Source organism: Nilaparvata lugens, chromosome 3, assembly GCF_014356525.2.
Source record: "Nilaparvata lugens isolate BPH chromosome 3, ASM1435652v1, whole genome shotgun sequence".
In the NCBI taxonomy this organism is placed as follows: domain Eukaryota; kingdom Metazoa; phylum Arthropoda; class Insecta; order Hemiptera; family Delphacidae; genus Nilaparvata; species Nilaparvata lugens.
This window is the reverse complement of record NC_052506.1, coordinates 65,285,885-65,302,045: the sequence shown is the minus strand read 5'-3', so window position 1 is coordinate 65,302,045 and position 16,161 is coordinate 65,285,885. Positions and strand designations below refer to the sequence as shown.

Genomic DNA, 16,161 nt, shown 5'->3' with positions numbered 1-16,161 from the left:
GAAAAAGGAGAAACTAGAATACTTAGAAATCAATTATTTTTTCTAGAGAATTTAAAAAGAGCAAAAATAAATCAAGTTTTCATATTCAGTTACCTGGTGATCAATGTTACCTAGTGATCTACCAGTGTAGTGTTTATAATATCTGTCAAAATTTTTCTTTGAAATAATAGAATAAGCTCTGCCTTCTTTCAATATATTGGAAATAATACAGAGCTAAATTGAAATAATTCGTCCTATTCTTCTTCTAGCTTTTAGGGTTCAGGCATCTCTGCCCAAACCGAACCTCATATCTGCCCTTCTTTTCCTTGGACGATGAGCAGATATAAGGTTCGGAACAGGCAGAGATACTAAACCCTGAAAGGTAGAAGAAGAAGAAGACGAATCTATTCACTAATAAATAAGTAAAACTCAAATATTTCAAGTTAATAATTGAATAATGCGAGAGTGCTCTCACCTTCTCTTCAATCTTTGGATCTCTAAACCTGAGCATAAAAGTCTGACAATGCTCGGCTCTCAAGTGATCGATGCTTCGTGCATCAATCGCTTTCATCAGATAATCGTTCACTTCATCCTCGGGGTCTTTCAGCTCCACACTTTCGCCGAATTTCAGCCTAAAACAATCCAAAATGAATCAAATTTATATTGTATCAAATCACATTAGCTTATCCACACAATTGCATGAGAACGAAAACATTGCTTTTAGGTACAAAATGGTAGTAAGGCCCATTGACCTCTTCAATGATATATTGAGGCGAAGTGGGATCTTCAAGCAAGAAACTCCCCAACAACAAAAAGCCATACGAATTTAATTTAATCTTAATAGGTACAGTTGGCTACATCAAATTGGAAACCATGATGACTGTCTATGTCATCCTTTTTTGAACCTAAAGTGCCAGGCACCTTTTGCTTTGTTCAAACTTGTCGTCGAATTCAGAGCAAGACCATACTGGGCGTATTTTTAGGCGTTTTCAGATGAAACAGCTGGGCAGGAAGCTCTCCGATTGACTGATTCCCTGATCAGCTAATTCCCGAACGCCAACCCAATCGGCCAATCAGAGAGTTTCCTACCCTGCAAAATCGTCTGAAAACGCCTGAAAAAACGCCTAGTATGGTCTCGCCGTCAAAATATCTAGATTTATCGATCTCTCTCTGAAGCCTCGCTTCCCATTGAATTTTCGCCCTATTGAGAAAAGGAAGAAAATCATTGCTTAGTAAGGGAGTATCCTCTCATTTGAATTTTGAAAAATTTGAAAATCTTTAAACTTATTATAAAGCTTAGTAACTAGTGGAAACGCTCTCATGGAAAAATCTCAATTCAGACTATGGAAGAAATTTGTTTTTTAATCATATTAGAAAGAGTTTTTCTTATCCAGTTTCATTGCTCTTCTGTGAAACTGTGTGTGAGAGTATAGGCTAATCAATTATGAATATTATACTTTTATGAAATCATGGATTTGAAGGAGTTGAAGACTAGACTATTTGTTATGAATTATAGATGACTGACTCACTTATGATGTTTAGCCTGCCCCGTATGGCCCATGACTCTCAGCTCTTTCGCCACACTTCCATTCATCGAGTAACCTGAGGGCTTTTTCAACGAGGTTTGACTCTGAAAAATATAAATTCTCTATTTATTCTGAATTAAAAAAAATCTCTTGTTCAATATGATGAATCCAAATTTTCCTATTGATGTTCGGAAGCTTTTTTTGAGCAATAGTATGTTCTGATAAATGTTAAAGAACTGAACTCGAATTGATAACAGTATGAATAGAGAATAGACATTCAGAAAAGGAAACGGAATTCAGAATACATTCAGAAATAGAAACGGAACTCAGAAATACAAATGATACGCCCATGCGTTGTTCCATGAAATTTAATGAAGCTTCTTCTTTTGGTTCCTATCCGTTCCGGATGTTGGCAACCATTGTGGCTATGATGACCCTGTTGACTGCCGCACTGAACAGCTGTGCTGTGCTCATTCCATACCATGTCCTCAGGTTCCTAAGCCACGATATTCTCCTTCTTCCAGGACCTCTTTTACTTTCGACCTTGTCTTGCAATACAAGTTGGAGTAGCTCGTATCTGCTTCCATTTCTCATTATATGTCCGAGATATTGGAGCTTCCTCGCTTTCACGGTCTTGAGAATTTCTTTCCCCTTTCCCATTCTCCTTAAAATATCTTCATTAGAAACATGGTCCACCCATGACACCCTCAGCATCCTCCGGTAGAGCCACAATTCAAATACCTCTAGTTTGCGCTCAGTTACAGCTGTCAATGTCCATGACTCTACATCATATAGAAGAACGGAGAAAACATAACACCGAAGAAATCTCATTTTCGAACTGTCAAATCGTGACTTTTGAACATGGTACTCATTTTTAAAAACACAGCTCTGGCCTTTTCGATGCGGATCTTGATTTCTTGTGAGTGATCCCACTGGTCTTCCAGAGTGGCATCCAGGTAAATGTATATTTATTAACCTGTTCAACTGGCTTTCCTTCAATTGTAAGGTGACATCTGGGGACATTTTTCTTGCTGATGCCCATTAACTTTGTCTTTTCTGTATTGATATTCAACCCATGTCTCTCACTACTTTCTGTCACTCTGTTCATCAGCATCTGCAAATCATCTAAACTCTCTGCAAAAATGACTGTGTCATCAGCATATCTAATGTTGTTGAGTATCTGTCCATTCACAGGAATGCCTACATCTACATCTTCCAAGGATTCTCTGAAGATGTACTCAGAATAAATATTGAGAAACAATGGAGAAAGCACACATCCCTGTCTCACTCCTTGCTGAATTTCTGTACCTTCTACACTGTCATCCTCCAAAGTCACTGATGCTGATTGCTTCCAGTACAAGTTTGTTATTATTCTGAGATCTTTATCATCTATTCCAGTCATTTTCAATATCTCAGCCATTCTCTCATGTTGAACCCTGTCGAATGCCTTCTGATAATCCACAAAGCATGCATATATATATATATTATATATATATATATATATATATCCTTGTTCACATCTCTGCATCTTTGGAATAGCACCTGGATACTGAATAAGGCCTCTCTTGTTCCAACAGAATTCCTAAACCCAAATTGTGTAGCTGAAAATTGCTCTTCACAAAGCTTGTAAATCCTTTTATGTATTATTTTCAGGAATATCTTCAAGAGATGGCTCATTAGGCTGATTGTTCTATATTGATCACATTTTCTAGCTCCCGCCTTCTTTGCCAATAGAATAAACTCCGACTCCAGCCACTTCTCTGGGAATGCTTCCATTGTCATAAATACGGTTGAATGAACAAAGAAGTCAGCTATTTAATATTATCATCATCTAGAAGTTTTATAAACTCTGCCTGGATTTTATCAGGGCCTGTCGTTTTACCAGCTTTTGTGTTTTTTATTGGATCTGTTACTTCATTTATTAATATTATATGTCCTGTTTTACAGATTATTTTGGGAAGCACTGCTCTATTGTCATGAAATGATTCTTCTATAAGTTTTTTCCACATCAGTTCGACTCTCTCCTTGTCAACAATAATTATTCCATTTCCTTCCACCAGTCTATTTAATGATATTCTTTTAATTCTTCATAAAGCAGCTTATTAGCTAAAATCTAGCAATCATAGTAAGTTATAAGTGCACTACATTGAAATCATATCATTGTAAGTTATAAGTGCAGAACATTGAAATTAGAGCAATGGTCGTTATTAAGTACCTAATATGCAAATGCATAAAACGTAAGACTGACGTATGAAAAGACACCAGACATTCCAGTTAGACTTTACTATCATACATATAAAGCATTAACTTCTCTTCTGTTTTATATAGGTTACTCACAGTGTTTCCAGGAACAATAAGAAAAGTTTCGATGTTGTGATCTCTCAAATAGGAATTTTTCTCCGCCTCTGCCTGGCTCAACATCGTATGCTCCATCCAGACATTTCAGTGTTTCTTTTGTTATGTGAACGCGGCTGAGGAGCAAAAAGAAAAAGTTGTTATTGACAATTCATGTGAAGTACAGTATTTGTAATGAATTGAAACTCAATAAACTTCATATATTGTATTAATTTGAAATCAATATTCAATGAGAATGAATGAGATGTGAACATGAACTACATACTTGACTATCACCTATACTATCAAACGAATATATTTGATGAACTTGATAGATACAATTTTGAAAACAGTTAGGCCTACTCCATCACGAGATGAACCTAGGTTCTCTTTTTTTTAAATGGCAACAATGAGCCATCTATTGGCGTGGTCATCCTAGAGAATAAAGAACAACTGGAAAAGAATAACACTTTTAAGATAACTCATATAAAACCATACAAAAAGCAAAACGGATTGAAAAATACAAAATAAAAATATGATTGAATGAGTAGTTGACTATATTTGTAATTACCCAGGTATGCCTCCGCTCTCCATGTAATTGGCTAGTGTGACGTCATTGGACCAGACATCGAACTGCCATTTCCGCAGGCCCAACACGCCACAGTGCACACGCCCTGTGTGAATGCCTACACGCATATTAACGTTCACACCCATCACTTCGCGAACCAACCTGAAAGTCCACAAACTTTATGTGAAAGAGCCACACTATCTACAATATACAGACAAAGGTAAAGACTGTGGTTGCATGGCAAATAGTGTGCATCATGGAGGTCAAGTGCACCTCTTCCATGCTGTACAGTCAGTATATACAGTACATTCCATTATAGATCTATCATTCAACAACCATCAAATGATGAGTTTACCAAAGATTGATACTGGTGTAACAGACGAAACAAGTATCTCAAATTTTTTAATAAACCAGTGATTAAATTTCACAAAATTTCACTCGAAAGTCACAAATCTATATATATATATAAAAGCGAAATGGCACTCACTCACTGACTGACTGACTAACTCACTCACTCACTCACTCGCATAACTAAAAATCTACCGGACCAAAAACGTTCAAATTTGGTAGAATTTTGGCCCTTTAGAGGCGGCATTAAGAAATCTTTTGACAATATTTTAACTCCAAGGGTTGTTTTAAGGGTTTAAAGTTCGTCTTTTAGCATGTATATTCTTCTTCTCCAATCTCTAATTAAATTGAAATTTCCATATCACATGTTACTATAGAACTATAATCTAGATAGAGTACCTCTTCGAAACAGTTGTTAACTGGCAACTAAATTAATAATTTTGTCAGGTTGGCATTAAGTTGAGTTGACTTTGTTAGGTTGGCACCAAGTTGAAGATTTAAATGCATTTATCGCGGAAAAATTGATTGGGCACTGCTACTTAAATCCTGGGAATATTATATTACTAGCCGTCAGGCTCGCTTCGCTCGCCATATCCGTTTAGCCAGACGTTTAGTCTGGACCCCCGACTGGATTGTCCTAACATATGATAAAAATGCTCAAATGAAAAATGCAGGCGAGCGAAGCGAGCCTGCTGATCTCATTCTTGGACGATCCAGTCGGGGGTCCAGGGGGCGGAGCCCCCTGGCTAGACGGATATGGCGAGCGAAACGAGCCTGACGGCTAGTACAATATATACAGTTTAGGATAGATCTATCATTCAACAACCATAATGATGAGTTTACTAGAGATTGATAGTGGTGTAACATAATGAAATAAAAACTCACATATATTGTCAAATTCTATAGTTTTATTTGGTACAGGACCATGGTTTAGTGACCAGACAGGTCTCATTTTCAAGCTGTCAGTGGTGTAACAGATGAAACTAGTATCTCAGTACTAGTGAATAATGCAACGGTTTTGATAATATTAAGTCGTTTTGATTTAATGTGTAGTTGTGCTTATTTTCTCATCAAGAAAAATTACCAGCCTTTTTTATGATGGAGCAAATCACTGGGAGTCATAGCTTCCCCTCCATTTTTTGATTGTCAACTTTGTAAAAATCAAAAATAAAATTTAGAGATCTCTATGAAAGTTGACGGAGATTAATGAATACAAAGGATGATCACAACAAAATTATAACAATAATTCTGATATGCACTTTCTTTCACTAGAAAATGGTCATGATTGGTGGAGACATTTTTTATGTATACTGAAACATTTCAAATTTTTAATTTATTCTAACACTTTTGATGCTTATTTAGCGTGACATTTTGATCACTCTGTATCATATCTCATGAGAGGGAATTGTTGCCACATCGTTGGGCCATATGCTAACACTAAGTTTAACGTTAAACCACGTTTACTTGTAGCATATTTATCATAATGTGTTCCACTCGTGGTTTAAACGAACAAATGACTTTTCTCCGTTTAAACCGGATATCTGCATACGGGCCTAAGAAACTAATACATCTTGTATATTCACATCTTACAAAGATAATATGAGTTTACATCTTAGAAACAATCTCGGAGGAAACAGTGGAACCCTAACATCAAGTACCTAATTTTCCACCATGTAATAACCAGGTAGTCAGCAGTGTTCACACATCCCAACCCAAATAATAATAAGCTCAACCTCAACGTATTATTTGCCCTCTATGTCAATGTCATCTCCGTTTTCCCCCTCCCCACCCCACCATCACCCTTCAATTCCATCCGCCTGCCATTTCCTTTTAGCACACTCATCTTCGTCATTCTCTCTCTCTCTTCCTGCTCCATAACTTCACTCTCTCTCTTTTCATTTCTCTCCTTCCATTTCCTCATCATTCATCTTTGGTGCAGGCGCGCCCTAATATAAGTTACCTAATATGTAATATAACATGTAATCTGCGATGCTCATTTCCTTATTCTCTCCTTCGTGTTCTCTCTTTCCTCCTCCTCTCCCTCCTCCTTCTCCTGCTCCTCCTCATCATTTTCTTAGTAGACTACTTCAATGCTCACTCATTCATCTTCTAATAATTCTATACCATCTCAAACAACATACACTATTAATCATTTCATCTTTTTATTACCATTCTCAACACTTTCCAAATGTTTCACCTCTTTTTTTCCTTTTTCACCATCTTTCTCCTTAGTTTCACATAATGCATCATGTCTCCAAAAATGTGAACAGACTTATGCGCCACGAACACATACATTTCTCTTTTCATCAGGTGATGTCATGCTTATTATATCTGTGTTTCCACAGAGACAGTAAGATACAGATATAATCAGCTGATAAAAAGCGAAATGCATGTGTTGGTGGCGCATAATCTGTACGCACCTCATACAATAATTCAAATATTAAAGGTGCGTACAGACTTTTGCTCTGCTCCGCAATCGAACGTCACTCGAGCAGATCGATTGATGATCGACCGGGGAGCATGAGTGGAACGCGAGAAGAGCTAACATCTCCCGTAACGTTCATGATCGGAGCATATGCGGAGCGTGCGTGGAGCGATTGCGGAGCGAGTGCGGAGCGAGTGCGGAGCGTGTTGAAGGCGCGTATATCTGTACGCACCTTAAGATGTTATGAATTGAATTTAAACATTTGGAAAATTTGTCTACGATAAACCTAATGTTTCTTTTGGTTTAGAGAGTAAGTCATATCTCCACACAGGTTTAACCTAAAGAGGGATGCACTGTGGACATATTCATATTGTTATCGTATATTATGCGTGAAATTATTCCGTATTATAATATAATTTTAATTTTTGAAATATGTTTGTAAACATTGTAAACTTGCAGTGAGATGAATGATTTTTTTTCAATAATTATTTCCTGTAGTGATATTCAGGTTTGACTCTTGAACTAATGTCAAAGTTCTGGAATCAAAATCAATATTGAGTCTACGTATTGATATTTTCGAAGTCTTCAAACTTTGGTATTTTTCTCTATCTATATGATAAATTTCTATCTAATAAATTCCATTGCAACTTTGCCTGTTTTAGGTACTCACGCAATGGCATCAATCATGTCAAGGCCCATTTCGACACAGCAGTGAGCATGATCGGGTCTCGGCTCAGGCAGACCGGACACGCAGTAGTAGCAGTCTCCCAGCAATTTGATCCTCAAACAGTAGTGCTCCTGCGCTAGTCTGTCAAACCTATCACAAATAGACATATTTCAAAATAAATTCATCAACATTTCAATAGCTTAGGAGACTTTAAGACCTTTTAAAAATGTATTTATTATAAGTACATCATTGAAATGTAGGGAGAGGAAGAATTAGTTAACCTTCCCCTCCCAAATTTAGATAAGACTAGCAGGTAATCCATGCTTCACAAGGGTGTAATTAAAAACTTGACAAACTGATAACTAGACCTACTGAAATATTGAAGAATTTAACAGGTTAACTACCATGTGCATCAATTTTGATGCACACAGAATGTTACTCCCATACCTTGTGCATCACTTCTGGACATGCACTGGTGTCTATTAGTATACCATATTTAAATTTATTAGTCTTTCTGACAGACCATGACATTTTTTTCCATAAAAAGGCTGAAAAACCTGTGAAACGTATATTACAAGTTCAAAATGTTGTATTTCCTGTCTCAACCACTTCTCTGAAGCATGTGACCACTTTTGATGCACATGGTGTGTGGTTGGGATTTACAAAACAGTTAGCTAACTGCAATATTGTATTCATCACAATTGTCTACCAGCAGACTTCTAACAACCTGAGCTAACCTAACCTTGCTATTTATAACCATTATAGTTATTGAATAAACAGAAGTATTGAACATTCTCAGCTTTTTTTCTCATTTCTGTGATGTGGTTTGATCCCAGATACTAGAAAAATTGCTGTTGTTTCTGTGAAATAGATTTGACAATTACTATATTCAAAGTTGATTATAATTATTTAGCAGATTGCAATATGAAACCTGTAGGTAGCTCCATCAAGGATTGCAGTAGGATGTTTACTGTTCAGCTCATAAGACTGCTAGTATATAATATAATTATTTTGAGAAGCCTCTCTTTGCATGCTTCATTTTCAAGCAGTCTTTCTTCAGCTGTACAGTAAACTTCCACTGTGAATATATTTTAGTAGAACTTATTAGTAGATTTTTCATTGATGTTGTGGAACTCCTTACAAAAATAAAACATTGATGTAATGTTGTAAATTTCACTTATTATTGTGGAGGGATATTTCACTTATTATAATTCCACTTCTATATTTTATCTGATAAGTTAAGTGGAATTGGCAACATTAGATACATCATTGTTTGATTTGATTTTTGTATAGTGTATTCCTGGGCCCCAGGCCAACAACAGATCCAAGATTTGAGTGAATGTAAAGAAATGAAAAGATAACAGAGAAGACTCATTATAATATATCATGATGAATGGCATTTATTGTAGGAACTCAATTATTTCATAGTAATAATAATTCTTCCAGATAAAAGTTCCAACATTATAAAATGTTCCATACCTATATAACCTACCACCATGAACCTCCCTGAATATGAATAAATAACTCATGACTACTTCTACTCCTGTATCTTCTAACTTTATTACACTAAAACAATCTGAATCTGAATAATGAACCTACTCCTAGGCCCTAACTTCTTATATTTTTACCCTAAAACACCCTAATCTTTTCTTCTGCATAATAAACCGACCTCTACTCCTACCTTCTAATATTTTTATCCTAAACACTAAATCTAAATAATTAACCTACTATCAAATCCTACTTACTAATATCACCACTCTAAATACACAAACCCCTGAATCTGAATAATGAACCTACTCCTAACTTCTTATATTTTTACCCTAAAACACCCTAATCTTTTCTTCTGCATAATAAACCAACCTCTACTCCTACCTTCTAATATTTTTATCCTAACACTAAATCTAAATAATTAACCTACTATTAAGTTAAAGCCTACTTACTAATATCACCACTCTAAATACACAAACCCATAAATCCTTTCCTTGTCTCTATTTTTTTGAAACAGTGTGTGTTTCAAAGAAACATGGTTTGCATATTGCTACCACGGGGCAAGCAGGACAAAAAAGCTTCACTTTTTTAGCATGTTTCACAGCATGATTTCTCCCAAACTTTTTTGACATTCTTTCATAACACACACTGCAACGGGTTCTCTTGTCTAAGTCTTGTATGATATGTCGGTTAACTGCAGGCATATTCATAACTGGCTCGTCGATTCCAGATGATATAAGTCCAAGTATTATCTGTTCCCGGAATTTTGTTATGTCGATTTTCTTATGCTCGATTCTTTTGTAAGTAGATGTGCATTGACTATTGAAGTATTTGTAATTAGTTCGAAAGCAACTTTGCGATACCACTTCAATCCTCTACGTAGAGCTGAATTATATGAAGCCATCTGGTCAGAAACATCAATGAATCCCTTAGCTGAATTGTATTCGACAATTGTTGAAGGTTTCTGAAGAACTCTATTTCGCTTGGTTGGTACATCAACTATAGTAGGTGCAGATTTCGTAGTCAGGAAGAGCACGTCTCTCTTATCATACCATTTCCCTACAATAACTTTTGTGTCACTCTGCAGACATTTCATTTCTCCCTTTCTCAATTTTGCATTCACAACTGTTTTGGGATTATGCTTTCTATTCTTACGCAGTGTTCCTATAAGATGAGTTTTGTTAGCATTAAGCTCATGGGCAAGCTCAACCGAAGTATAATAGTTATCTGTGTAAAGTTCACGTCCTTCACCAAGAAGCGGCTGCATCAAATTCATCACTGTATTTTGCGAAGTTAAACGATGTGAATGGTTGCTATTTTGTTCTTTTCCACAATAAATTTTGAAGGAATACGTGTATCCACCATCTAAGCAGAGTTTAAAAACTTTAACTCCATATTTGTGCCTTTTATTTGGTATGTACTGCTTTATTGATAGTCGGCCTTGGAATGGAATCATAGACTCATCTATGCATACTTTTCTTCCAACCACAACTGCAGATTTGAAAATAGAGACAAAGGTTTCCATCAGGTGTTCAATTTTAAATAATCTATTTCCTACAGGACAATCTTCATTATTTGAAAAATGAATCATTTTTAGGAGGACTTGGAATCTATTTCTTGCTATTTTCGCATGTTTAACCACATCGTTTCGATACAGAGTATTTGTAGACCAATAGTCACTTATTTGGGGTTTGTTGTCGACTCCCATCCAGAGAATTAAGCCCAAAAACCTTCGTATTTCGTCACTATTTGTTTCAGTCCAATCATTCAATGAAGAATGGGGAGTAATAGTCTCGTTAACTATACCCTCAACGATACATTGATCAGCATATATGTTTGTCTGTTTTACGATCATATTGATAATTTCATCATTCACAAAAAGTTTGTAATAATCAATTGGATCTTTACCTTTAGCAGTTTCATAAAATTCTGGGCGAAATTTATCTTCCACCACTTGACTTTCAAAATCATGCAGATTATCACCAATATCATACCAAGTCACGGTTTGTTGTTGTTTATACCTACAAATTGTTCATCAATATCCATAACTTCATTTTCAGATGCACTAGAACTGTTTTCACTGAAGCCTACTACATAGTCAGGGTCCAAATCTGAATCGTCCATGAAAATATCAGAGTCACTATCACTATTATTTGCAAAATTTCCTTCTTCATGATCCTCTCTGTCAACGTAAATATAATCAAGTTCCAATGAGTCGATGTTATACTCACGGTCATCCATATTAATTACCAAGATTTGATTTCAAGCACTATCTAGTATACTGAAAGTTACTGTAAACATTATCAACATGATACTAACCTATAAACTTCCAGATTTTCGATATAATCACAGATTACCAGATGATAGGAGAAGCTCAGGCCGAAATTAACTGATTTCAGTGAGTATAGATCACAGAGAATAGAGTACCTATTCACTATCTTGAAAAAGTTCTTATAACTGCCACCAGGGACGACTTAATTTGAAACCAAGAATGATCTATGCTACTCATGAACCAGTGAAGCCGATTGTATAGACAAAAACACATATAGTTGTATCCCAATTGGACACAGCTGTCTGTTTGATGAAGAAATTGTGACCACATCTGATGCACATGGTCTCTGGGTAACAAGCAATGTGTATCATATCTGATGCACAGTGAAGTAGCAGAGGAATGGGGAAAAATGACTCTCGGTTGATGAATTCATTTCATATTTTAGACATGGTAGTCAACCTGTTAAAATAGGCATAACCGTGCTCGGTAAATTAAGAATCTATATGCAAAATTTAAATTTAATCAGTCCAGTCGTTTAGACTTGAAGATACGTCATTCGGATTCCCTATCCCGAACGAGTATAAGGCTGTGCAAAGGCTAAAAATGAACTTCCTACTCGCGATATTTTTCAATTCGTATATCATCAAGCTATCAAAATGAAAAAGTTTTCTCAGGAAAACATTTTTTTTCGATCATCACTTTTTGAGATACGAGCGCCTGAGTTCGATTTTTGGGACAGAACATTTCAAATTTTGTAAGAGATAAATCCATGAGATTTAGAGGATGAACTCTCCATGGTATTGTTGATCTAGTAAAACAAAAAGTTTCTGAAAATATCAATTTTTGAAAAAGTTATTCAATTTACCAAAATAACTCAACAAAAAGTTATTATTGGTTGTTTTTAGTAAATTGAATAACTATCATTAAAATTGATATTTTAAGAAAATTTTATTTTACTATATCAACAATACCATGAAGAATCTATCCTCTGAATCTCATGGATTTATCTTTTACCGAATTTGAAATGTTCTGCCCCAAAATTCAAACTTCAGGCGCTCGTATCTCAAAAATTGATGATCGAAAAAAATGTATTCCTGAGAAAAAATTTTCATTTTGATAGGTTGATGATATACAAATTGAAAAACTTTGAAAATATCGCGATTAGAAAGTTTATTTTAAGCCTTTGCACAGCCATAAGCCGATTCTTTCCTTTATTATATTATAGCTATAAATATTCCAAACACTTTCAAGAAAGATTCTAAAGTTAGCTATTATATGACGGAAAACTTGCCTGGCGAATAGTTCGTTGAGCAGTCGTACCAATTCTTGAGCCGTGCATTGGTCTGACAAACTTGTGAAGCCGCATATGTCAGCAAATAGTATACTGAAAAAACAAATTTCAACATAAATTCCTTAATAATGTTGTAGAGCTATCCCCAATACATATAACAAACTATACAACGTTCCTATTCCATATAGGATTGGGTTCATGAATAATAATTATTATTATCCGATTACATTCACAAAATTTTCTTATGACTGTCAAGATGCGACAACTGGTATGTGAGATTGAACAATATCGTTGCAAGAAAATTCTATCAACCCTGGAATCAATGGTTTCCTTTCTCATTTAATTGGAAGTTCTGCTCCAATGATTGTAGGTTCTTCTCTAAAACAATGTTGATGAACACTCACATACAGCAACCATGTTACAGAAGGGCAGATAGAAATCTACAAAAAATTGACACCCTGGCTTACTAGTGCCAGTGATGTAACTCACTGAGCAGAATGTGATAGCAGTTCGGATTCAAATATCTCAAATTTCAAGTTCTAAAAAATATGTTGGAGAAGATCTGCCCTATGATTTGTAATATGTTCTCCGGTCCCAAACTTTGTCCAGATGTGTTACTGTCTACTGGGGCAAGGATGTAGCTAGGATTTTATTTTGGGGGTGCTGAAATAGGCAGAAAGGTTATCAGGATGTGATAGTTTCATCTAATAGTACGTACAGTCAGCCACAGAAGAGCTCTAAAGTAGGTGCACACAGATCGTCATCGGACGGATCGGACGATTAGATTGATACATTATTTTCAATGGAGTGCGCATACCTATCCGCATCGTATAGGTATGCGCACTCCAATTGAAAACGATGTATCAAATCCAATCATTCGATCCGTCCGATGCGTGCCGTTCGTCCGATGACGATCTGTGAGCGCCTACCTTAATTGTCCGTATGCGTGTTTGTTTGTGCCAAATAACTACAGAATACAATATTGCTGTATTCTGTGCAAATAACCTAGCTCAATAGTTCGGTAAACTAACCAGAAAAGCTAAGGTATTTTAAGAAGGTTTTTTCTAGAATTTCGGGTGGAATTTCGAGGGCTTTACTACTCTCAAAAATAGATCAGTATTACAAGGTGCAGTGTGCCCAGCAGATGGAGAACGCTTGTGTTCTATTCCTCACAGAAAAAGTTGCACCAAGAAAGTTGCTGTATGTGAGCACACCCACACTAATCATCAACTTTTCCGTTGAGGCAGCAAACAGAAAGTATGAAGGTGGAAGATTACCGTCTAAATAACCATTTCAATCATCAATATGGAATGCGTAACTTGCAGTGATGTGATGAATTTTGTTAAAATCGATTCTTTGAACCTTCATATTCTTTATTGCGATCTGAAGCAAAGATCTAGGGGTCTAGAGTGTATTTTGGCCTAAAATTTTCTGAAATAATCATTTCAGAAAATAGTTATTCAATGTACGGTGATAATTAAGTTTAATATTTGACAACAATTGGTGTTTTAATTTATTACTGAATTCAAATTTCTAGCTCATATATATTTTTTGACAAATTTGAATTTGAACTTTAAGCATAACCTATTTTATTGGACATTATTATCAAAATTTGGAATAGAATAGTTTTGGGCCAAGCCTGAATCATATTTAAGTGATTTGTAATAATTGTATCCACAAATAAATAAATATATAATGATAATAATCGATCTTGGGATCCAGAACTACATCAAACTGAAAAGTTTAGCTATGTACAGAAAACGATGGAAGCTGCCACCCATCGAATGATTGAAGCTGAAGAAAAGAAGATATGTGTATCTATTATCATATCTACAGAACCTAATATATAGGCTATACGGTATATATACAGTATAATATCATATAAGTCTATCTTTAGAAGAATATTCTTATTGTGATCTGAAGCAAGCTACCAGAGATCTAGGGATCCAGAGCTACATCTTACTGAAAAAATTATAGCTCTAGACAGAAAACGACGGAAAACTGCCAACCAATTGAATGATTGCAGCTGAAGAAGAAGAAATGTGATTTATTATATCACAGTATTTTAATCTACACATAGATAAGATAAGATATCAATTTATTGAATACAGTATATGTAATACAATAAACATTGAACATCTCCTAGAGATTAATTGAAATAAGCTAAACCATACAACAAAGAATAGGCTATAATGGAAATATTGGAGAAAATTAAACCGATTTAATTAATGCAATGCGCTTAATAATACTTGTATTCATACAATAATTTACATAAATTTAGGCATACATAAAGTACTCTATCAATCAATCAATCAATCAGTAACAGGGCTCATGATGTCATGTAACAGGGCTACCAAAGCTTACAGAAGTTCACTATCTAGACCAAGATGGACCACTATAGGATAAGATTCAATGCATCCATTCAATAAATCAAATTTGTACCGTACGAAAAGCTGTTAGTTGGACCTTAATTTCAAATGTTCAAGACTCAGGATGATTTTCATTTTTTTCAAGTGAAACAGATTGATTTCTGTGGTCATTTTATATTAATTCAATGAATAATAGTAATCAGTACATATACCGTGTATCATATCATGTCTATCTATAGATATCATGTGATCTATTGATTGTTAGCAGGAATCCTCATTCTAACCCTTCATACCCAATTCATTTGAAACTGCTAGAAATTCAATCGTGTCTGCGGTGATGGAGCCTGCAATAAGCAAACAATGCCTGAATGAATGCAGTGAAATGAGGTGTGAGATGCATTCGGTGTAATACCAACCTGACATTCTCGTGCTTCTGAATGTAGATCTTGTGGAACATGGAGTCCTGTGGCTTCCCGGCAATGTCAGCCTTCATCTCCATAGCAACGTGACGTGGCAACACTGACAGCAGAAGTCGCTCCTTTACAAAACCAAAAACAACAGACATTTTATAGTGAAATCCACGTTGTAATGTCAGTGTTTGATTAGCATTGGTGCTGCTATCCTCGTTTATATTCAACAAAGCGGATAGCGCTATCTCTGTTCTCGCTTTACTCTGTTGCCAGATCGTCTTTTAACCATGTTGAATTTTAATTAATGTAGGATATGAGATTTTAGCGATGGTAATTCTATTTTAACTTATGATATAATATCATCATATGAGAGTAGACAGGTGAGTAATTCAAAAAATCTGGTGTGGCGCACTCACACAACTTCCTTGCCGTTATGAAAATGATCACCTGACGATAGTGTTCCCGCGCATCTCAAGTCTACTAT

General features: G+C 35.6%; 1 protein-coding gene across 1 annotated transcript; it reads right to left on the bottom strand.

Annotated features, from left to right (window-relative positions):
• Positions 1-583: 583 nt before the first annotated feature.
• LOC111061869 (adenylate cyclase type 6-like) lies at positions 584-15,801 on the bottom strand. Its single transcript, XM_039424328.1, has 7 exons — positions 15,684-15,801; positions 12,899-12,991; positions 7,851-7,997; positions 4,411-4,569; positions 3,843-3,976; positions 1,509-1,609; positions 584-611 (listed from the first exon to the last, which is right to left on the bottom strand). Coding segments are annotated over exons 1-6 (618 nt in total). The 5' UTR covers positions 15,767-15,801; the 3' UTR covers positions 584-611; positions 1,509-1,607.
• Between the last annotated feature and the right edge of the window lie 360 nt (positions 15,802-16,161).